This window comes from Amblyomma americanum, chromosome 10 (genome assembly GCF_052857255.1).
Source record: "Amblyomma americanum isolate KBUSLIRL-KWMA chromosome 10, ASM5285725v1, whole genome shotgun sequence".
Taxonomy (NCBI): domain Eukaryota; kingdom Metazoa; phylum Arthropoda; class Arachnida; order Ixodida; family Ixodidae; genus Amblyomma; species Amblyomma americanum.
This window is the reverse complement of record NC_135506.1, coordinates 106970327-106993124: the sequence shown is the minus strand read 5'-3', so window position 1 is coordinate 106993124 and position 22798 is coordinate 106970327. Positions and strand designations below refer to the sequence as shown.

At 45.9% G+C, this 22798-nt stretch overlaps 1 protein-coding gene across 1 annotated transcript in view; it reads right to left on the bottom strand.

Moving 5' to 3' along the window:
- LOC144106342 (putative sodium-dependent multivitamin transporter) overlaps positions 1-22798 on the bottom strand; it is a 76073-nt gene that overhangs the window by 15505 nt on the left and 37770 nt on the right. The window contains exons 9-12 of the mRNA XM_077639114.1: positions 12015-12103; positions 11817-11926; positions 7852-7919; positions 7292-7378 (exon numbers count right to left, since the gene is read on the bottom strand). Of these exons, the coding sequence (XP_077495240.1) occupies positions 7292-7378; positions 7852-7919; positions 11817-11926; positions 12015-12103 (354 nt within the window). The remainder of the gene's footprint in view (positions 1-7291; positions 7379-7851; positions 7920-11816; positions 11927-12014; positions 12104-22798) is intronic.

The window sequence follows — 22798 nt, the reverse complement described above, 5'->3', positions numbered from 1 at the left end:
ACTCTTTTATGTGTACTTTTCTCTTTCGCTGCTCTGTCTGCACCACTTTAAATAACATATGGTTCTTCGTGGACAGCTCATAATAATGAAATAAATAAATAAACGGATAAGCTACCACCGGCCACAAAGCGTCCTTACGATTCCACTAAATTCTGGAGTTTACTGATGGATCGTACTGATGGATCATCTTTATGAATAACCGCAATTTATGTGTTCTGCCTGTTCCTTCTGATTTACCAGGTCACCATTAGTTCTACATTTTAAGAATTATTTGTTGTCTTTTTACATGCGCTTTTGTGCACAGGTTTTGGTCCGCCCAGTATTGTGAAATGGCAACAGTGTATTCATGTTTTTTTCTGCCGTTATGTAATACCATCTAAAAAAATTTGTTCGCTCTCTTGGTCAGCCTTACATATCGAATTCCAAATTGTATTATTGTTTGCAGCCACCTGGCGCAGTACGCCACTAGGGGACCAGAAGGGATACTAAAATATGATTATTATTATATGAGTAAACGCTGATGATAACAGTAAACCACAATTTTGAAGAATAGTACAATAGAATAAGCCTTTTATGAGCACTTGTATTGCCGCACCCAACGCAACGGGCCAGATTGCTGGTTTTACTAGTGATGTTGCCATTCTATTCCTAAAACCAGACTTGCTCTTCCACCAACAATTGTTTAAATGATCTAGACTCATTTTTTGCGTTGTATCTCTGCATCTCGTCTGTTATTTTCAAAGCACTCCTTACTGCATCAAATATTACCGGATTCTCCAGTTACGTCTTCAAAAATGAAACAATGAGGCATTGTTCGACTGTAGGGTGCTATAGGACGAAGCTTCCATGTAATCTCATTCAGCAAACGGCTTTAGACAAAAACAAGTGTAGAAAGAAGAGCGTATGCCAGAGGGCAGTACAACACATGGATGAAACTGAACTGAGGTGGTCTGAGGGCTAAAATATGAAACCGTGATTCTTGCCGACTGAGGCCGTCCAACTTGAACGTAGGCTCTACATTACACACGAAACATGGAGGAGCTTAAAGTAAGTTTGTAACAACAAAATTGAGAGCCCCATAGAAAATTCTATCTGTATGAGGATTTCTTTCATATTACTCACCTCTGTCAGACCTGCGCTGCGCAAGAGGCAGCAACGCAAGCCTTTCGTAATGCCACTTAACAGCATCACCGCTCCCATGGAGGAGATTTGCAAAGAAATCATCGTGAACCCACCTGCCCACTCACATGCAATGCGGACTAAGAATAATTTGTCGGGGCGGCACATATAGGAAATTTCATTTTATTGCGTAAGCTCAGCTGCGGTGAGGTTCTTAAAAAAAACTTAAGGCAATATTTTAAAGCACAGCGCTTCTCCACGTACTAATACTGAAAGCAGTCATCAACTACTTAATGGAAAAATATTGGAATGTTCAACTTCATGTCTGACAGGGCTGAAGAAACTGGAGCTCAGCAGCTGAGAAGTGCCACAACGCCATATTGTGAACCTTGGCTTTAGGAACCTGCAGATCGCCAATGGAGGAGGTGCAAGACGGAAGGCAGTGAGGTTGAACTGCGAATAGACTTCGAGGTCAACTTGCGTAATTTTTAAAGATTTCGATTTCATTGATTATCTTAATTTATTGTGCGTCATTATCCTGTAGACTCATAGTGAAGTGGGTTTGATGATAATGCGAACACTTCGGCAGAAAAATTTCTGACCGACGTCATGGCAAAGGCAGCCTTCATGCGTCCAGCGTTAATTCGCAGATTTGTATTGGAGCACAAATTCAGATTTACATACCATAATGATTATATCTTGTGTGCTAAAATACAGGTGAAATTCAGTACGTCAAGCTTGTTTCTCAGAACTTACCACTCAGCAAGAAAAGTTTCAAAAACACCACGAGCCTCACTGAATCTTTCTTCAAGATACTTTCCCTACTGCTACAGAATAGATGCCTTTCAAATTAGCAGAACTAGCAATTATGTAGGTGATAAAAACGTGCACTAACTTCCATCGTTATATATACGAAACGAAACTGAAAAATATATTGGCTTAAATCTAGGATTTTCTACTATAGTAGTCTGCTTTATAAATCAGATAAAGCTCCTCAGTTATAAATTTCCTTACCATTTAGGAAACAAGTCTATAAGGAGGCCAGAAAGAAAGGAAACGAATTGTTACATTATATTGTTTCGAACAGTGTTATCAGTGCTCAAACCTGCAACGTACTGAGCAATGGCAGAAGCGTTGAAATCAAGGTAAGAAACCAGCAAATGCGTTCCGGATTTTCCCCAAATGTCAATAACCAGACTTTTTTTTTCAAGGTAGAGCCTACCAATAATATTTTTTTAGAGCCGAGTTCCGAACCGTTCTCGGCGCCGCCATTTTCTGACGAGTGGCCGCTGCGGTGAGGACGTTTCTCTGGGGACTGCGTAGTTGCGCTAGATCCGCGGCCCCGCCTGAATTGTAGCAGCCATTTATTGTCGTTTGGGACAATGCAAAATACTTCCGAACATGCTGTCCTACCGAGGAGTGTTTGGAGGAGAATTTTGCGTTAGCATAAGCATAAAATCGATGGGTATGTCACGACGTTTGTAGCACATTCCTGTTAACTGCCCTGCGATGAGCCCACATTTATCCTGGTGGTTCGAAATGATACGCTTTCATTCTAACGTCTTCGTGGATAAAATTAAAATGCTTTCTTAATAATTTCTTTGTGTTTCATTGCGAAGAAAATTTATTTCGAAATACTGTAAGCATTCGGTGCATGGCTTGCATGCAGTTCCAGTTCATTGTCACGTCAGAAGGCGATGTGACCTAGGTGGCATGTGGCCTACCTGCTTTGAGCGAATGTTGACCCTATAATGTTAGAAGAAAGCAGACACGTATTCGTCGTAGACGGCATCGCACGTAAAATATGGCAATAAATGACACACCAGCCCGAAACTTTGTTTCCAAATGCCAGTAATCCATGCGCAGCCTGCCTGGTTGACTGCCGCCGGATGCTACGTCAACGAGGATTATTTCCCGTCAAATAAGGGCTACTCTGTCTACGAGAAGGAAAGCGACTTTTGTGCGGCAAAGTACATGTAATATACTTACGTTCGGTGCTAAAAAGAAGCAAAGGAAAGAAAGGAGAGGTACGTCCACAAAAAATGGCCGCCACCGTATGGAAAACGTTAAGTTACTAGCGTTAGCTTTATTGGCCATGCGTAAAACGAAATTCTTTCCGCATCCAGCGGAAAGCATTAAGATATATTACAATTGTCTTGGATAAAGAAATTTGTAATATTGTATTTCGCGTTATTTTTTTTTTTCAAAGAGCAGCCCTTATCCACTGCAGATGGCTTGTAAAAAAAGTTTATAGAGTGCTTGATGTTGCATTTGTGAAAAATCGAAAATTTCTTCATCCAAGGTAATTGTATTATATCTTAATGTTTTCATTGGCCTCGATGATCGTGCATTACCTGGTTTGGCTTTCCTCTTTGCGACTACTTTAGAAATTCTCCTGAGTTCACGACTGGCGTCCTGTCAAGTAAGTGCAGAAGTAGGTGCCACCAGTGAGTGCAGATCTGAACCCCATCGGAAACATGCGGGGACTGATCAAGAAGCAACTTGCGGCCCCGTATCTCCGCACGGCTACAGCTGATCAGCTGTGGACAGCCGTGTAAGAAGAACGCCCCGACGTTGTGTCAGCACTGTTTGATTCGATGCCGCGCAGCTGATAGTGTAATTGCCCTTAATGGCAACATTGCTAAGAATTAGCTGGTTGTTACCTTCAGATTGTTTATTTCTCGCGACAATAAACAGTCTGTGAGTGCCAACATTTTAATGCTTATTTGAAGGGGGTATTCGAAACGAGGATGTACAGTGCCTTGCATTTTACGCCTCGGTGTATTCGCCTCTACCTGGTGATACGGAAGTCAAAGGAAGCCGCTTATGTCTTCCAACAGCATGCCTACACAGGCGCGGCTCGACGCGTGACTGTCAAGGTGCGCCGAAAATGAGAAGGAAGGGAGCAGTTCACCCTGTTTTCCCTTCAGAGGCTTTAGCCACTTTGTGATGCGCGCTCCCTTTTGTAGCAACCGTCAGCTGCTGAGTATCCGAACGCCGCACTAGAAATTTATCAAGCGTGATATTCACCCTTACCAGAGCGAGGGTGAAGTTTGTGGTCAACTGGGACGCTCTCGCAGCGAGAGTGCGGCGCTAAAGTCACTGGAACGGAAAAAGTACCGCATTCGTTTATCTCGCCGCCGCGCCAACGCGTCGAAGCGCGCGCGCGCCCGATTCCTTCTCCGCGGTCACGTGGTCATTCCCCGCCATAAATCGTCCGCTCGCTTCTTTCTGGCGGCCGCCGAAACACAGATCGTCCGGAGTATTACGTAGCACTTGCTCTTATGGGCTCAGATAAGCGTGCGCAGCATTTCCAGTCGCGTATTGACGCTTCCGCATTTGATGCCTGCATGAAGACATCGAATAATGCCGGAGTGCTGCGCTTTTGGATGCAGTAACTGGCAGCAATCGGGCAAAACGCTGTTCGCCATTGCCAGCGGGAAAGAAAAGACTCCAAGCGACGAGCTATATGGCTCCACAGAATCCGGCGGGAGAAATTTGTTCAGATGTTTTTTTCGCGACAGTGTGCGTGATGCACACGAAAGCAAAAATTCAGTGGAGCACTGAAGTCTCCTTACGTGAGATAATGCGAAAGCATTTGTGCCTTTCTATGCGCTCTTTGTGATTCTTCTAAGCGCCCCAGGTCGAATTTGGAGGTCACCATCTCGTTTTCTGCAGTCGAATTAAATTGTACATCGATTTTGGTACAAATTGGCCGGAGTCAAATTTGAGGTGTGATCGGACAAATTGGTATTAGTTTGGGGCAAATTTAAAGGTCATCATCGTGTTCGTCGTAGTGAAATTAGATTCAACATCGATTTGGTACAAATCTGCCCAGGTCAAATTTCAAGAGTGGGTGAGCCAAATTTGGGGGTGGTCCAGATTATATTTGGAGGTCATCATTGGGTTCGCCGTAGTCGAATTGGCTTGGACGTCGATTTTGGCGCAGATCGGCGGAAGTCAAATTTCGGTGGCGGGTGGGCCAAATTTGGAAGTGGCTGGGGCCAAATTTGGAGGTCACTATTGTGTTTGCGGTAGTGAAATTCGGTTGGACTTTGGTCTTCGGCCCATATCGGCCAAGGTCAGATTTCTCTTCTTACATGCCTCCAATGTACGAGTGACACATCCGGTCACAGAGCCGCGGACAGATTTTCGTTCCATCAGCCTAGAATGGCTGCCGCCTTAATAATTACAGTCTTTTTTCGCCTAATTAGCAAGTGAACAATGGTATGCTTAATTAATTTCTGCAAAAGCAAGCACAATTCGCAAAACTTAATTTATTATGTTTAAAATGCACAGCGCGCGGCCGTCGCTACAGTGGCGCTGGACCAAATATGGCGGCGGGTCGGTGGCTCCGGCGCTGTTTGCGATATTTGACGCCGCAAAAGTCACTGGAACGGGAAAAAGTACCGCATTCGTTTCTCTCGCCGCTGCGCCGGCGTTCCAGCGCACGCGCTCCCGATTCGTTCTCCGCGGTCACGAGGTCATTCCCGGCCATAAATGGTCCACTCGCTTTTTTCTCACGGCCGGTGACACACAGATCGTCCGGAGCATTACGTCCGGCACACTTGCTCTTATGGGCTGAGATAAGCGTGCACAGCATTTCCAGTCGCGTATTGACGCTTCCGCATTTGAGGCCTCCGTGAAGATATCGAAGAATGCCTGAGTGCTGCGCTTTTGGGTGCAGCAATTGGCGCAGTCGGGCAAAACGCTGTTTGGCATTCCCAGCGGAAAATACTCCAAGCGACGAGCTATATTGCTTTCGCCTTAATAAATGCGAAGAGCGGAGCGCACTCCCACCGCGCTGTTCGCATGTTTGTTTTTCGCGACAGTACGCGTGATGCATACGCATGCAAAAATTCAAGGGTTCACTTAAGTCTCCTTATGTCCGATAACACGAAAGCATGCGTTGTTAGTGATTCTTTCAAGCGGCCCAGGCGAAATTTGGGGATCGCGATCGCGTTTTGTGCAGTAGAATTAGGTTGCACATCGATTGTGGTCCAAACCATTCGAGGTGAAATTTCAGGTCTGGGTGAGCCAATTTTGGAGTGGTTCGGGAGAAATTAGGAGGTCTCCATCATGTTCCCAGAGTCTAGTAAGGTTGGAAATCGATTTTGACCCAAATCGGCCGAGGTCAAATTTCAAGGGGTGGTTGGGCCAAATATAGGAATGGTCCAGGCCAAATTTAGAGGTCACCATCGGGTTTCCCGTGGTCGAATTAGGTTGGGCATCGATTTTGGTCCAATTCGGCTGAAGTCATGTATTGGAGGGTGACAGCCAAATTGGGGAACGGCCCTGGCCATATATGGAGGTTACCATCTTGTTCTCCATAGTGAAATAGGTTGGACATTTATTTTGGTCTAAATTGGCAGTGGTCAATTTTCAGGGGTGGGTGGGCCAAATTTGGGAGTGGCTCAGGCCAAATTTGGAGTTCACCATTGTGTCCGCGGTAGTGAAATTCGGTTGGACATCGGTTTTGCCACATATCGGCCAAGGTCAAATTTCTCTCCTTGCTTGCTTTCTAATGTACGAGTGACATATCTGGTCACACAGCCGCGGATAGATTTTTGTTCCATGAGCCTAGAAAGGCGTCTGCCTCAATATATATTGCCTCTTTTTGTGTAATTAGCAAGTGAACAACGGTATGCTTCATTCATGCTTGTAAAAGCACGCACAATTCAAAAAACCTAATTTATTCTGTATAAAACGCACAGCGCGCGGCCGTTGCTTCAGCAGCGATGGACCAAATATGGCGGAGGGTTGGCGGCTCCGGCTTTGGTTGCGGTACTTTTCCCTTTCCAGTGACTTTATGCGGCGCGAGATAGCAGCTCCGCGGTGCGGCCCCGCAGCTGATCCCGCGCACGGAGCCGTGGTCTCTCCACTTTGCTCACGACTCTACGTACTTACTAACTGTGTCTCATACTAAGCGATTAAGAAAAAAGTGGGTCAGTTACCTTGAGTTCACCCAGGTAGAAAGATGAGATATAGAATGTTTAGCTCGAACTCAAATAGGACAGAGTCCGAAAGACTGCCATATAGAATCTTCTTGTTAGCCCTTACGACGTTGTTTTAGTGAAGCATTCAATAGGGGTAACTTTTGTAAAAGTTTAATCTTCTGTTTTATGCTTCGTTAATCCTCCGCGTTCTTATGTTGTCCGCATAAATGACGCACCCTGGTATTCGCCCACGGGAGACAGGCGGCCACGGCTACCATGCCGGCGAATGGCCCGGCAGCACCGCTGTACAGGGCCATCAGTACCTGCCCGAAGGAAAAGAGTTTGGGTTAGGATGTTTTATCACACCCTGCAACTCCATCGTAAGGAAGTTATGTAAACAAAGCCAAGATGCTTCTTTTACCGTACGTCTCTTCAGTTACAGAAGAAATGAAAATTGCTACACTGAACTACCATTTCTACGGTTGCCATTGGCATCATCGAATGATGCCTGGTGTTAATGTTGAAGAACAAATTGAGGGAGCAATGAACGAGTCTGTTAGACAAAACAAAATCCTGGATCACGCAACGTATTTTCAGATCCAAAAGAATCGTCTATAATATGTCTTAAATTCCACAGATTACTCGCATCCCTGTTATCTCCACAGTAAGGTGGTCATTTATGTTTAAAGCTAGTACCACCTAGAAACGTAATCTGTTTCCAGAAGGGCAAAGTGGACGTTTCTAGAAGGACAATGTTGACAACAGCTCTCGCGGTATGTGTGGCTTTCACCCTTACCCTTGCCGCTGATCCCAAGTGAGGCACCAGGACAGCGAAGCCAGTCATGAGCGCACCGCTGGTAACCTCTGCGGATGAATGCAATTGAGATCAGAAATGAAAAAAAATAGTGCTAATGAGCACACATTAATGCTTATGTTTTTATCTTTCAGGTTTATGTTGAATTGGCGCTCTTTATTTTTCATTATAGTGCAGGTGTACATTATCGAAGCTACACGGCCATAATAACGCGACCACGATTTTTTCGCGTATAAAAAGCAAAATATTTCAACAACAAGCGACGGCTATGTATGCCTTAATCCTTATCAAAGAAACCTACTTCCAACGCCTCATTGAAATCATACGCTTGAAAAAGTGCTTTAGTACAATGCAGGCAGATGAAAACAATTGGCCCGTTAGAGGTAGTTTGAGCATAAAACGTTCGCCTAAAGAAGTTTATGGTCTCAACAACTGTGTGTTGTTAGCATTTCCTAGTGCTTCGTCTTCTTCTTAGAGCATTTTATATACGATACGTATCGAGATAATTATTTCTAGTTACTAATTTCTACTCAGAAACAAAACGACAGTTTCTCGTCGTGGAAAAGAAAATTTAAAATTTCTTTCAGGCATGCTCCTCACAGATCAATCAAATCTACAAGACTATCTCTATCATTTAAAGTGACTCACGTATTTCGCATGAAGGTCCCGGATAATGCAGCCATGTTCGTGATAACCGAGATGACCTTTCCATATGAATACGTGACTGCTGCTGGATGTCCGTCTATGATTTGCTCGTTTTCCAAACAAGAATATCGCAAATGAAGAAAACGTAGCCCATCGCTCGCATAACACTAATTAACCTGCTATCGGTTCGCTTGTATACTTTCACAAGATTGTGCATTTCTATTTATCGCTCAAGTTCACGCCCTCACCGGTAGTTTTTGGCCCACGCGGCTTCAATCTAGATCAGCTTGTCTACCAATTTACGGGTAGATGCACGTGAAGAATATTTTGTGGTCTTACCATTAAAAAGGGTTAGATACCGTCAAAATGCTGCGACTTATCATATTCTAACAATTAGGGTTCCTTCAGGTTTTTTTCCGGATAAACGTTTTTGCTGTTTGAGATTGGCGTTAGAAGCGCTCAGCGTAATCTGAAGCCACTGAAAATTATGAGTCCTATGCTTCAGGATTGGTAATCACAGCCGCTCAGTTTAACGAAGGCGTGCGTTCAAAATGCAGATTATGTTTTATAGAAGGATGTTTTCAACAGGTCACTGTTAATAAAACCACGCCAACCGCCCCCCCCCCCCCCTCCAAACAAAAGAAACAAACAAAAAGTAGGCCTAGTTGGAACCGTGCATTTGGAAGTGTAAGGCGCCGCGGTGGCTCCGTGGTTATGGCGCTCGGCTTCTGACCCGAAAAACGAAGGTTCGATCTCGGCCGCGGCGGTCCAATTTCGATTGAAGCGAACTGCTAGACGCCCGTGCATTAAGTGATGGGATCAGTTTGGTTGAAGAATAGTAATTAGCTAATAAATAATTATATCAATTAACGAAAGTAAATGCTGTGTTTACAGTGCTACGTTTAGTGGGACTCATTCGATGAAAAACGATGTAAATGCGTCCGAAGGTTTACTGAGTGGAAATAAAAAAAGAAAAGAAAAACAAAAATAATTAGAGAAGAAAAACCAGAAAAATAATAAAAATAGAAAAAATAAAATAAAATTAGAACAATAGAAAAGAGAAATGGATGGAAAAAGAAAGGAAAAGGGAAGGCTTTCGTATTTCCGCTCTAAAGCAGACTTATGTGGGATGCTGTAATTTTCCAGAGCCATTAGGTGGAGAAATTGCGCGTAAGCATTAACGAGGAATTCTTCAGAAATCTTTGAATTTCTGGTGGCGCTATCTTCACAAGCAATTCATGGATAGCACAACAGCAATCCTAGGCATGCAAAGGTCAATGATCTTGCTGGAAATTTTAAAAGACACAGAATGAAGTGTTCAAGAAACGAACAATTCAGAGTGGGTAAAATGATACCAAAAGTAGTTAGCCTAGGAAAGTTGTCCACTCTGGAGCTTACTCCTATCGCTCAAAAGGAAAGGCACAAGCTATCAGCACAGCCTACTGGGCTGAAACACAGAACCGTGTCGCTAATCTAATTGAGTGTCAGAATACACACAAAAGGAAGAAAAACTTCGTTTCTTGAATTTGGGTCATCTTTGATTTAAAAAAATAACTAATCAATGATAGCCAAAAATGAAATATATTTAGTGCCACCGCGGCGGGTCAGTGGTTGTGGCGCTCGGCTGCGCACCCGAAAGACGCGGGTTTGATCCCGGCCGTGGCGGTCGCATTTCGATGGAGGTGAAATGCTAGAGGCCGGCACTGTGTGATCTCAGTGCACGTTAAAGAACCCCAGGTGCTCAAATGTCCGGAGCCCTTCACTACGGCGTTCCTCATAGCCTGAGTCGCTTAAAGGCACATAAACAAAGCCATCAATTTAGTTTGTTGCTTATGATAATTCTAAAACAAAATGTCGGCATTGCTGGTGAACGGTACAAAGAGTTGAAGATCATCGCTAGAAAACCTTGCTCTGGAAAGTACTCCACTCGCCTGCTGCTGGCTTTGGAACATGCTCTTCTGAAAAGAATAGCTCAACACCCCCCGCTACGGAAGTTCACTGGCAGAATTTCAAAATTGTTCAAGATGCAAGTCCAGGCTGTGAGTTATTTGGGAAAAAATACGTTTTTTATTCAAGAAGTTCAGAACACCTAGCTGCTTTACCGTCTCAGAACGACGACCGACGGAGATTGCCCCTTACGAGTCACGCGAATAGTGCTGTAATTTTTAGTGTGCTATTCGCGGATTATACCTCTTCGAAAGTTGAGATATTCTGCTTTCGATGCTATCTTGATGCACCCACCATGCTGCATTTTTATCTTCAAAATCACCCATTATAACTTGGCTTGTCCAACACGATTGTACTTTGGAGGATGCTTTCTTTTCTACACCCAGCACTTCACTGAACGTCCCTCCGCTTTTAGAAGAGTTCTTTTGCGCTTGCTCACTGGCACTTCTTTTCTTCTTTATTTTAATGAAAATTGTTCCCCTGATGGGCCTTTGAACCGAAACAATGTAGGCACCAAAAGGAGCTACACCAAACAGCACTGAGAATTGTGAACCTCATCCGTGGCGAAAGCAGACATGCCTCCAAAATTAACAGCGGCCACAGCAATTGTACCTTGTATTAACCCACGCCATTCACAAATTCCTGTCAATGGCCCCTGCAATGCATACAGAGTGCGGGTAGTGCAATAAAGCATACTTTTCCTTAGGATGCGGCAATGTAAACAGCCTCTAGATGACGATCCGGATAAATAAACCTTTCTTTACTCTCTATCTTTTCACGTACAGTTTAGCCCAGGGCAAACACACCTAGTGAGCGGCGGAGCGCGGAATTTATTGCCTTCTACAGGGAGCTTTTTATTGCAATCGTTATTTCCGCTGTCATATTGCAAAAACCATCGCGCCTCATAATCAACGAATTATCTGATTGGTCCAGAGGGTCGGACGTCATTAGCGTCAACAAATTTCAAAATCTGAGGAACGGAATGTTCCATTTTCTTCCTTGGAATATACAATGGGAGTGCACTAACCTGACCTACTTTCAAACCTCAATCCGCTGGATAATCCGCAATATTCCACGCACTAAATAACCTTAATCCACCCATTATTCCCAATCATCCACATAATCTATTTTCAAGGGTCGGCCTACTTGCAGAGCTTTAGGGTACTTTGCATTATCCGGAGGGTAGGCTGTCCATTTTATTTTTGTCAATGACTTAGACAGCCCTAAGTTTTTACTAATTTTTAGACACAGCATGTCGTGCAAACCACAAAGCGTGACTTCGCCTAGGAGCAGGGAGAGCCACTAGCACATTACGACCCGCAGTGCGCCGCAGCTGTCAACTGCACTCTGCTCACCGAGGAAATGCGTCACACTGCCCGCTTGGCGCTCGTTCAGCTTGAAGTGTGGGGCCACGATGTCCACGTAGAAAATGGCAGCGTGCGAATTGATAATGGACGAAATAGTGCTGGAAACAAATAAAGAGCACAATTTGGTCCATTTTATTCATATTTCTTTCACTGACCACAGCTTCTACGCGCTTTCAAAGATCCTACCTGAAGGAGGCGCCCAGTAGTCCTGCTAGGAATAAGCCCCGAAGACCGATGGCATTTACAAGGTTTTGAGCAATGTAAAGAGGAACCACCTGCAAGAACCGACCAACAAGGAGGAGGATGAGGAGAAGGAAGAGAGGAGGAGGAGGAGGAGGAGGAGGAGGAGGAGGAGGAGGAGGAGGAGGAGGAGGAGGAGGAGGAGGAGGAGAGGAGGAGGAGGAGGAGGATAGATTTTAATGCAACAGGAGCGGTCTGCCTGGTTGTTGACCTAGCAAGCTACTCCTGATCAACAAGGAACGTTATAGGGGCACGATACCGAAGCAGTGGCCTTTTGGTTTGAGCATAAGCCGCGTATGGGGTAGGTACAGGGTTCGTTCCGCAGTGTCACCGGGTATAACAGGTTTCCACAGCGTGCAAGCTTTTCCCTGTCCTGGTGCTCCGCTTCGCTGAAGTGAAATGCTTAGGCAATAGTTTTTTTCACCTCATCTTGCGCACACGAATCACGCATTGTGTCAAGGCGCTTTTGGCCAAAGATGCTTTTTTGATTTAAAATAGCATCATCATTATTAATGTGAGCAACGTTTCCAACAGGAGAAAGGGAGCTTTGTAGCTCGCGTGGCAACCGAGAAATAGAGCGCAAAACACCTATCAACGAGTTCAGGGAAATATGTCTCCTCTTGAAATTCAACAATGAAAAGTTGGCCGGTTATACTGAATCATGCTTTTAGAAATACTTCCTCGGGGCTTTTTAGTTTCTTTGCTCTTGTTTTAATGCGCCGTCGACATAAATTGCGAGCCTTCTGAAGGCTATATTTGTGTATGTCTGGCATGAGAGGATGCCTTCAATTGACATCTGTGAAGCAGACATTCGTGCAAGTCATCTTGTGGCAGAAGCAGTTACTAGAATTATTGTTTTGTTCTAAATTTTAAAACCTGCCAACACTTTTTTCTTCCGAAAACAATGGTTGCGTCTCAACTGCGCAGTAGTAGGAACTAAAAAACAAACCACTCTCAAATTACATTTCCTGTTAAAACACGATTTTACAGCGCCCCTCTTAAAAAAGGCTGTTCATTAAGGATCGGCTCTGAACCGAGCTCAAAATTACGCAAAAATATTCATATTTAAGCATATTTTCTTCATGTCTACACTTGTCGACATACCACCTTGAACCTGATACAAGAACATAAACACTGTTACATTTTCTTGCCTTTTCTAACTGGTCGTTAGACATGCATAAATGTTTTGCTGCTTTAATATATAGAGTTCAGGAAATTATTCTGCAGTACATGACTTATAAAACAGATAAAAGCAGTCATTATGTGACGACCGGCAGAGGAAAATTCTAGCGCCGAACTTGGCTTTTAGATATGCAGCCTTCACGTTGGCATCGTTGAGCAATTAACGTGTTGAGAAGCTGGGGCCAATGGTTGCTTTTATCATAAGTAACGCTTCACGTCCGGCTGCATCGAAGTGGTCTCGAGCGGTCTGAGCGCAGGTGCAAAAGGAAGAGAAAGCATCTCGCGGCCCGTTTCAAACATTGTTTTTGCAAAAAGGAGAAATAATTTTTAAAGGTGGTCGTTTGCTCAATTTATGTCAGAGACCTGAAACAGTCCCCTCGCGCTACCAATGTGCTGATTGATGTGTTGTAGCACTGCAGTATAGCGGGCAGCTCTGAACTGACCATGGCGTAAGGAAACGGATTCCCCCTTTTCACCCCCTCCTTGTGTAGTGCTGACACTTTGTATTTTTCTCTGTCTCGAGTATCATACAAATTTTATGATTGTTGCTAAAAACCACAGCGATATTTTTAAAATGATACAGAAAAAATGTTCTGACCGTCGCTGAAAATGTTTGTTTCCTTCGGATTCATGCGTTCTGCAATCTAGCAGAAGTGGTGTCAAATCCCTTTTTGAATATTAGCAGGGTGCCTAAGACCCTCCTAGATCAATCCGACTTTAAGCACTGGTCATAGCGAGCTGTGTTGGTCGGCAGCAGCTCCGCTATGTAGCGGTTTATTGCTGCGACTCTCTGCGGTTCTTAATTGCTCGGTCAGACGCACTTCTTTCGAGGTACTTCTCCATCGGGTATTTTCATGAAAAACGCTTCAGCGCTTTTGTCGTCCAACGTTCTTTTTGTACAAGCACAGTTTTCAGCGCCCATAAGGAGTAAGGCCATTTTGTACCATAACTGCACAAAAATACTGCGCGTTGTGGGGAGAAGCGCCACTTTGATATTTTCGGCATTAAGGCAGCATGTCCACATTTGTGGACGCGCCACTCTGAATGTTCACTGCAGCAGTTTTTTTTTGTCTATGACGATCAAAATTGGTGTGCCGTTTCTACATAAATCTATCGACACTCTCCGAGCTCTAAATTGCATCATTCCGTTCATTTGTGCAGATAGAATTGAAAAAGAAAGAAGAGAAAAGCGCACGAAGATATGAGGAGGCTCAGGTCGCGTCCACATTTGTGGACACAGCGCCTTAAGGGGTTGAGAAGTTAGCAAGCAAAGGTGGGCGCAGCTGGCGAAGGACAGGATTAATTCGAGAGACTTGGAAAAGGCCTTTGCCCTGCAGTGGGTGTAGTCAGGCTGAATATGGTGATGATGAACGTAGCAACAGAGCCAGCTATTATTCAATGCACGGGATGTACATGTTTAGGTTTATTTATAGCTTTCTGTTCGGAAGCTCTTTTCTGCACCCAAGTTTGCGAGCAGTGTATTGTGACGAATTGTGTTAGAAATGTTTTGCTGACATGAAGAGACAACATTGCAATTTTTAATGTAAAAGTCGGCTTATTTCTTGAAGACCACAACACAATCTCAAACTCTTGTGACGACTTGTGACGAAGTAAAAATTGGCTAAACTAACCCAAGGGACCGCTTCTTGAGCAGAGAAAAAGCTAGTTGCTAGCTGTGAATCAATGGCTGGAGAGTCCTGTAAATGCAGCCGCCCTTTTCCGGTGGGTGAAATTACGGCTGCGTTTTAGAACATACGGATGATTTCCTCAAGCTAATCATAGCCTACGAGGATGAAATGCAACATACAATGAAGCGCTCCACACAATAACAACACAAGAGGCGGTACGAGAAAATGAGCAAATCGAATAGTGATTTTGCAGTTGCTGGAAACGTTCAAATAACAACATGATTAACAAGATTACCAAGAGATATATCTATAAAGCAAGGAACCTCATCACAGACTGCTCTGTGCCTAACACACAATTAGAAAAGCACCTGATCTTGCGAGATTTGCTAAAGGGCGATGATATGCGACATACATTGCTCTTGTCTCTGACTCTCTGACGTAGCATAATAAAACAATATAGAAGGGCAGAAATCCATCAATATTACATCTTCGAAACTGATTGGAGACAAAATCGTTTTCAGTTGCAATTTTCAGTGCTAAGTAATATGCGTATAGCGTAAACGTTCAACGTGGCACTGAATTTGTGCTTGGGAGGGAGAGAGCGATAGATTTCTTCATCATCAAAACGCTCCCTAGTATCTCGAGGGATAAAAAGCGTAAGTATTCTTGGAATAACTTCCATCTGCACGTTGAATGTGCAGTTTCCTCCTCTAGAGTGCATATAGTTCGCGTGCAATATTTATGTCATTACCAGCAAAACAATGCACAGTAATTAGTCTCATTGCAGGTGCCACGAAATTAACAGAATTTCACGCTTAACATGTGACTTCGTACAAACTACCAAGTGATCATCCGAAAGTTGCCTCCAAATCGTCCCGAACAGATGTTGTAAGACACCTTTCTGGCCGGTGAAAGCACTTAGTGACTACGGCATACTGCAGCATGAAAATGACAGTTACACCCTACCGTTGTAATGTGAAGCCAGCGGAGGTGTTTCCAATTTAGCACTTTCCTACGTAGGGTCAGTTCTTCGCGTGCTGTGTGCTCTTTGACACGAACCACACTGTTTCCCTGAGGGCAGCAGCGCCAAACAATTCGGCTGGAACTATGGCTGGTATGACAGAAAGCAGCAGAGTGCACGTAGTTGACGAGAACGTAGCTCGAGGGCAAAAAGTAACCAAGCACCTGAAATTAACGTTGATCAAAGGCCACCAGCCGCAGGCATGAGGGGAAGTCACGAGAGGAAGAGATACGCCGGCAAATGCAACCGGTAGCCTGCAGATAGCGACAGGCCAGCCGCAAAATATTCAGGCTAAATGAGTAAACGGCATATCAGCCGCTGGCTGTGTCTGTTAAAGAACGCGAACATAAATAATTTTGTTTCACAGAGATCGTTGATTTTACACCCAAATATATACAACTAATATTTTTAAAGCTATTAACTATGGTGGTGTCTTAAGCGATAAATGCCTAAAAGCTATAACTAAATATTTTCCTTTATCTGTTTCGCCCTCACCGACAAATTTGGCGTTTCGGTTCCGCTCCAGAGGCGATATCGTTTTCATTTGGTTCCAGACAGCTATGTAGCCCAGCGTTCGCGACCTTTGTCTATCCATCTTGTCACTGCTCACAAATCACGGCATCCCGAAAGCCAGGAATTGGCTACTTCGCGCCACAAAGCTCGAACACTAACCGCCTCTAACGGAACGAAAACGCCCTTAAGTGACAAAAGCGAAATTTCTAGAAGTTGGCAGCAGGGCTGAGAAAAAAAAAAGCAGGCCCCGCAGGATGCGTTAAGCTTGGGATCGGTGCGCCTAACTTCTCAATAGGGTTCGAACTATTTCGAACAGCGTACGTGCGCGCCGCTTCACCATGCTCGCGGGGAGAGAAGGCTCTGGGCCGTGCGGTGCGGTGGTCTTACCGTAGCACTCGCTCTCGATATTGTTCAAGAAATTTATTTTTGTTCTCTTTCTCTGGCACGTTAGCAATATCTACCTTAGAGGCCCCACCATACGAACATTGCTGTGCTCTTTTGCCCATCCAATCTGAACACAGAAAAAAGGCCGCGATTGGGCGCCTTCACACCAAAAGTTGGCGTGCACAGTTCCAGTGTTTTAGATTGAGTTTATTTCCACAAACAAGGCGAAACAGTGCTTAAGGGGTATAGAGGGTGGGCAAGGTTTTCACTCGTGATTGAATGAAATATAGGAGAATGCTTATATTTATTTTTTACTTTAGGATTTCAAGGAAAATGTTGGCATGTGGTCGCTGATGTGATAGGAACGAACTTCAGACCTGATATCAGCCTGGCAAGAATTCGTGATGAAAACATCAAGGAACGTTGAAAAGTCACAGGTAACCGTAGCAACAGCTCAAATTTACTCCCCAAGGCAGTATCAGCACAGATATCAACGTTGATGTCACCACCACAAGTCCTTTCCCACCATGAGCCACATTCGCGGCATGACACTGTTCTTGCTGTTGCGCACGCACCACAGTTCCTGAAGTCATTTTTCGTGCAGTGTTCCTGGACCACCCTTAGGTCCTGTCGCTGCACACAAACACACGCAAGAAATGCACACACCAGCGGGAACATTCTGTCACGGATCTCTCCGGAGAACACTCGGACCGAAAGAATGGACTAGGCGACGGGTGTACCGACACAAACGCACATTTAATAGTCCCTACGTGGCACACACTAGAAGACAAAACTAACAAAACTAACACAAAACACAAAGACTATAAATACACACGACCCGAGCACACTGCTACTAGCGTCTACTACTAGTGTTCTACTATTAGCGGTCGGCGTTCGTGCTCACGGTTGGTTCGGTGTGGCTGCGGCGTTGTATGGTTCCAGTAGGCGGCGTCGAGGCGGCATACGCCGTGCTTGGGCTGGCGTCGCTGGCGGCGTCGGTGGATGCGTCGTACAAGCTCCCGGTCCAAGCCCCCGTGGAGGTGATGCTGGTGCTGTTGGCGTTGGGGGCACCACCCGGATGGGTGGCAACAGCGCTGGAGCACCCCTGGCCGTAGCAGGTGGTAGCGTCCTCTGTTGACTCCCCGGAACGGGCTCAGGCACGGCAGGGGGTCCACGAAGGGATGTCGTAGAACGCGAGCTCACCCGAGCAGTAGCCGGCGTCGCTCTCTTCCAGCCGATGTGTCCCTGACCTGCCGGAGCCTCCGCTTCTCTGCTGTTTCCCCCGAGGGCCTCGCTCTCACTCGCCCTTTTGTAGCCTCGGTGTTAGTCCTCGTATGCCTTGTCGTCGTCTTCTTCTCTTCTCCACCAAAAATCTCTCTCCATCTCACCGAATGCTTCTCCACCAATCATCTCCCTCCACCTCACCGAATGCTTCGTCTTCCTCTTCTTTATTCTTCGGTCAATTCGCGTCTTCTTCACACCTATTTCCTTTAAAATTTAATTTAGGCTGCTTAATATATGTGACAAGGGCCCCCTCTCTCAAGAGATTTTTCATGAAAAACTGCTCACGTCACCCTCACCTCCAAGCCATCCAGCCAACCGACTATCTACTGAGGCGATGCTGGACCTAGCACACACTACCCCGCAGATGTCCACCACACACCAAAAGCACACCACTAACATAGCACACCAAACGGCGTTTTCAGAACACTAACACACCACTGCCGTTGTCCGTACAGGGTCCTTAATAAACATGTTCGTGTCCACAACACGCTCCCTTGTATAATCACATAATACCAACAATAGCAACAACAACAACAAGGTAAATCCCAGAGATACATTAACACAGCAACATCAGGATATATCCCAGAGGCACCCAGAGCTGACCAGTTAGCACTATCTCTATACAAGTCTAATTTGTAACATATGACCTAAGTTTGGCTTGGCCCATCCCAAAACGTCTCCCCTTGATTTGGAGTACAGCTGTAATCCTCTGTCTGCATTCAAATTGGGCTTCTTCAGTATCTCATCCCCTCCTGCGTTTTTCTTCCCACTGAACGTGGACACCTCGGCAACATCGCCTGTCTCCTCGGCCACTACCGAAGAAGCTGTCTTGGGGGCGTACCGCCATACGGGACCTCTTTCTTCATATTTCTTCAACATATTTACATGGAAAACCCTCTTAATGCCATCTATCAATACCTCATAATCGATATCCTTTTTCTTCCGAGTCACAAGGTATGGGCCCTTCCAATGCGTCATTAACTTATCATGATCCGTGGGTAGCAACACAAGAACCTTGTCGCCCGGATTCAGATTTTTGTTAATGGCTTTCTTTTCATAATATCTCTTGCGGCGTTCACGCGCCTTTTCATGACTTTGATGTGCAAGCCTGCATGTTTATTTCAACCTATCCCGCAACTGAAACACGTATGTGTATGCGGTCTTGAGATCTTATGCAATCTCTTTATTAGCCCACAGCTCCTTGAGTATTGCAAGTGGACTTCTAACGGTTCTCCCATATAACATCTCGAAAGGCGAGAAACCAATACTCGTTTGTGGTACTTCGCAGTAAGCGAACAAAAGATCTGGGAGATATCTATCCCAATCAGTAGGTCTCTCCTGGCACATTTTCTTGATCATGTTTTTGAGGGTGCTGTTGAACCGCTCTGCAAGCCCATTACACATGGGATGGTAAGGCGTCGTCAGTAACAGTCTTACTGACAAAAGGCGGTTAACCTCCTTCATTAGCTCCGATGTGAAGTTCGAGCCCCGGTCACTCAAAATTTCCCTCGGGATCCCGTTACGCGAAAACATTTCCACATGACCCTCCGCCACTTGGATACTCTCAATCGTTCTCAGTGGAATAGCATCAGGATAACGAGTGGCCACATCAACCAGAGTAAGCACATATCTGTTGCCTTTGGCGGATACTGGAGAGATTGGCCCCACAGTGTCAATCGCCACTCGCTGAAACGGTAGGTCGATGGCTGGCATCTCGGCCAGAGGTACGGGACCAACTCTTCCCTTCGGAACTGTGCGCTGGCACACGTCACATGAACGAACAAAGCGCATAACGTCACTCTGAGCACCCGTACAAAAGAACTCCTCGGTGATCGTAGACACCGTTTTTTGAACACCCTGGTGTCCGGCCATAATGGCGTCATGTCCTGGGCGTAGCACGATCTCTCGCATATCTCTTGGTAACACTAGCTGTTGGACCCGCCTTCCTGAACTAAATATGCATTCCCTGTGCAAAAGACCATTTACCAATTGATACTCGAATGACGTCCGACTGTTCTTTCATTTCACCTGTTCCCCGGCTCTTTGGAAGCAGGTCTTCAAGCTCGGGTCTTCTTTTTGCCTAATTGCAATTTCGCCCGGTGTTACGCTCAGGCACATCGTAACAGGAGTGGAGAGCGGACGCAGCGTTGCTTGGGCTGTCGCTTGAGCTCTTGTCTCCACTGCCGACGAGAAACTGACTGCACCTGTCTGAGCTGTCGCGGGCCTTTTCTCCTTTGGATGCTCTTCAACGTCGAGCATCCTCCACTCGTGATCGGGGTCTTCGACACCTCTTGCACGCGTAATGTTCCCCAAGATGAGATCATAGATGGGTTGGTCTACGCATTTTGCCACTACCTGCCCAGTATAATATGGCGTGGACACTAGAATCCTGGCTTCAGGAAGGTACCTTACTGTGCTATCTACCAGAGTGACGGCCGACGCTTCCCCTGAAAGATCCTCGTCCTTCAACAGGCTTCTAAGAACCAAGGCTGTATTAGCTCCGCTGTCTCTAAGCACCAAAATAGGACGGTCCCCTCTTTGCCCAACCACCACTGGCATTGCTGCTTTCGACTTGGGTGTTCCACTCACTGCCTCATTTTCCAGAGGCGTTTGCTCTCCTTTCAGCTGTGGAACTTCGGATGGCGTGACAAGTTCTACCCTAGTGTCGACAACGCATGCAGCTCGGTCCTGCGTTCTGTATCGGCACTCATCCAGAGCATGACCCCTCCGCTTACAACCTTGACACACCACCTGTGTTTTTTGGGCAGCACTACTAGTCCGACAGTCAGCTGCACGGTGTCCCACCTTGCCGCAGAGAAAACACCTTACTGGCGCCTTAGATGCACTGCCGTATGATCTTGGTTTTGCCGCATCTGCCTCTAAGGTCTTTTGGGTTTCCTCCTTTGCCTTACTGAAATTTCTTAGCCCTTGAGCCTCGAGGAATTGGTCTGCAGTGTCGGCGAACTCTTCCAATGAACACAACTTTCTTACTTTCAGGAATAGCGCTAGCTTTGAGCTGCAGCACGCTAAAAATTGCTCTGTGACCAGCTTGTCACGCACACCTTCAAAACTCTTTTCTGTGTTTGACATATTAAGCCACCTATCAAAATAGGTGGTCAGCCTGCAGAAAAACTGCTTCGCGGTTTCCGAATTCCTCAGGTTTCGCGGTGCGAAATCTCTCACGAAAACCCTCTGCCGTAAGCCTGAATCTTTGGAGGACTGCCTTTTTGACTTTCTCGTAGTCCATGGAATCAGCAGCAGGCATCCTTCAAAACACATTCAGCGCCTCTCCGACTAAACAAATTCTTAATGCCATGGCCCATTCACTGCGCTCCCAGCCTTGCCCCAAAGCTATCCACTCGAATCGTTGCAGATATGCGTCCAGATCATCTCTTTTGTCATCGAAGGGAGCCATCAGCTTCCTTGGACAAATTCTGGCCGGTCTAGGAGATTCTCTACCCGCTAAGGAACGCTGATCACTATCCGTGACCTCCTCCGATCCTCCCGCGACATGCGCCTGTTTCCACAAAAGAAACTCCTCCCGTTCTATCCTTCTAGCCTCTCGCTCTTCTGCCTCACGAACATCTGCGCGTGCTTGCGCCCTTTCCTCTCTCTGCCTCTTTCCCTCCTCCCCATAGAGATGCATCGCCTCTTCCTTGCTTAATCCTAGCTTGAGCGCCAGTTCTAACGTTCTTACCAAATCCATCCTTTCTGCCGTCGAGAGATCGGAATGATCCGAGACATAGCAAAAAGAAAAAAGGAAATGAATCCTGGCACAAGCTCGCCACTTATCTTTGTCACGTATCTTTCCGGAGAACACTCGGACCGAAACAATGCACTAGGCGACGGGTGTACCCCCACAAGCGCACATTTAATACTCCCTACGTGGCACACACACTAGAACACAAAACTAACAATACTAACACAAAACACAGACTATAAATACACACGACCAGAACACACTGCTACTAGCGTCTACTACTAGTGTTTTACTATTAGCGGTCGGCGTTCGTGCTCACGGTTGGTTCGGTGTGGCTGCGGCATTGTATGGATCCAGTAGGCGGCGTCGAGGCGGCATTCGCCGTGCTTGGGCTGGCGTCGCTGGCGGCGTCGGTGGCTGCATCGGGCAAGCTCCCGGTCCAAGCGCCCGTGGAGGTGTTGCTGGTGTTGTTGGTGTTGGGGGCACCACCCGGATGGGTGGCAACAGCGCTGGAGACACCCCTGGCCGTAGCAGGTGGTAGCGTCCTCTGTTCACACCTCGGAACGGGCTCAGGCATGGCAGGAAGTCCACGGTGCGATGTCGTAGAACGCGAGCTCACCGGAGCAGTAGCCGGCGTCGCTCTCTTCCAGCCGATGTGTCCCTGACCTGCCGGAGCCTTTGCTTATCTGCTGTTTCCCCCCAGGCCCTCGCTCTCACTTGCCCTTTTATAGCATCGGTGTTAGTTCACGTAAGCCTTGTCGTCGTCTTCTTCTCTTCTCCACCAATCATCTCTCTCCACCTCACCGAATGCTTCTCCACCAATCATCTCCCTCAAATTCAAATTCAAATTCAAATTCAAATTTATTTGCCACCATGGTACAGATGATGGCGGGGACCCGTAGTAAAAGCTGCCGTTTGACAGCTTGACAAGGCCACGGGCCCCCACTTTGACAGCAATACAATAAAGAAATAAAGAAAATACAATACAATACAATAAGGAAAATAAAAAAATACATAT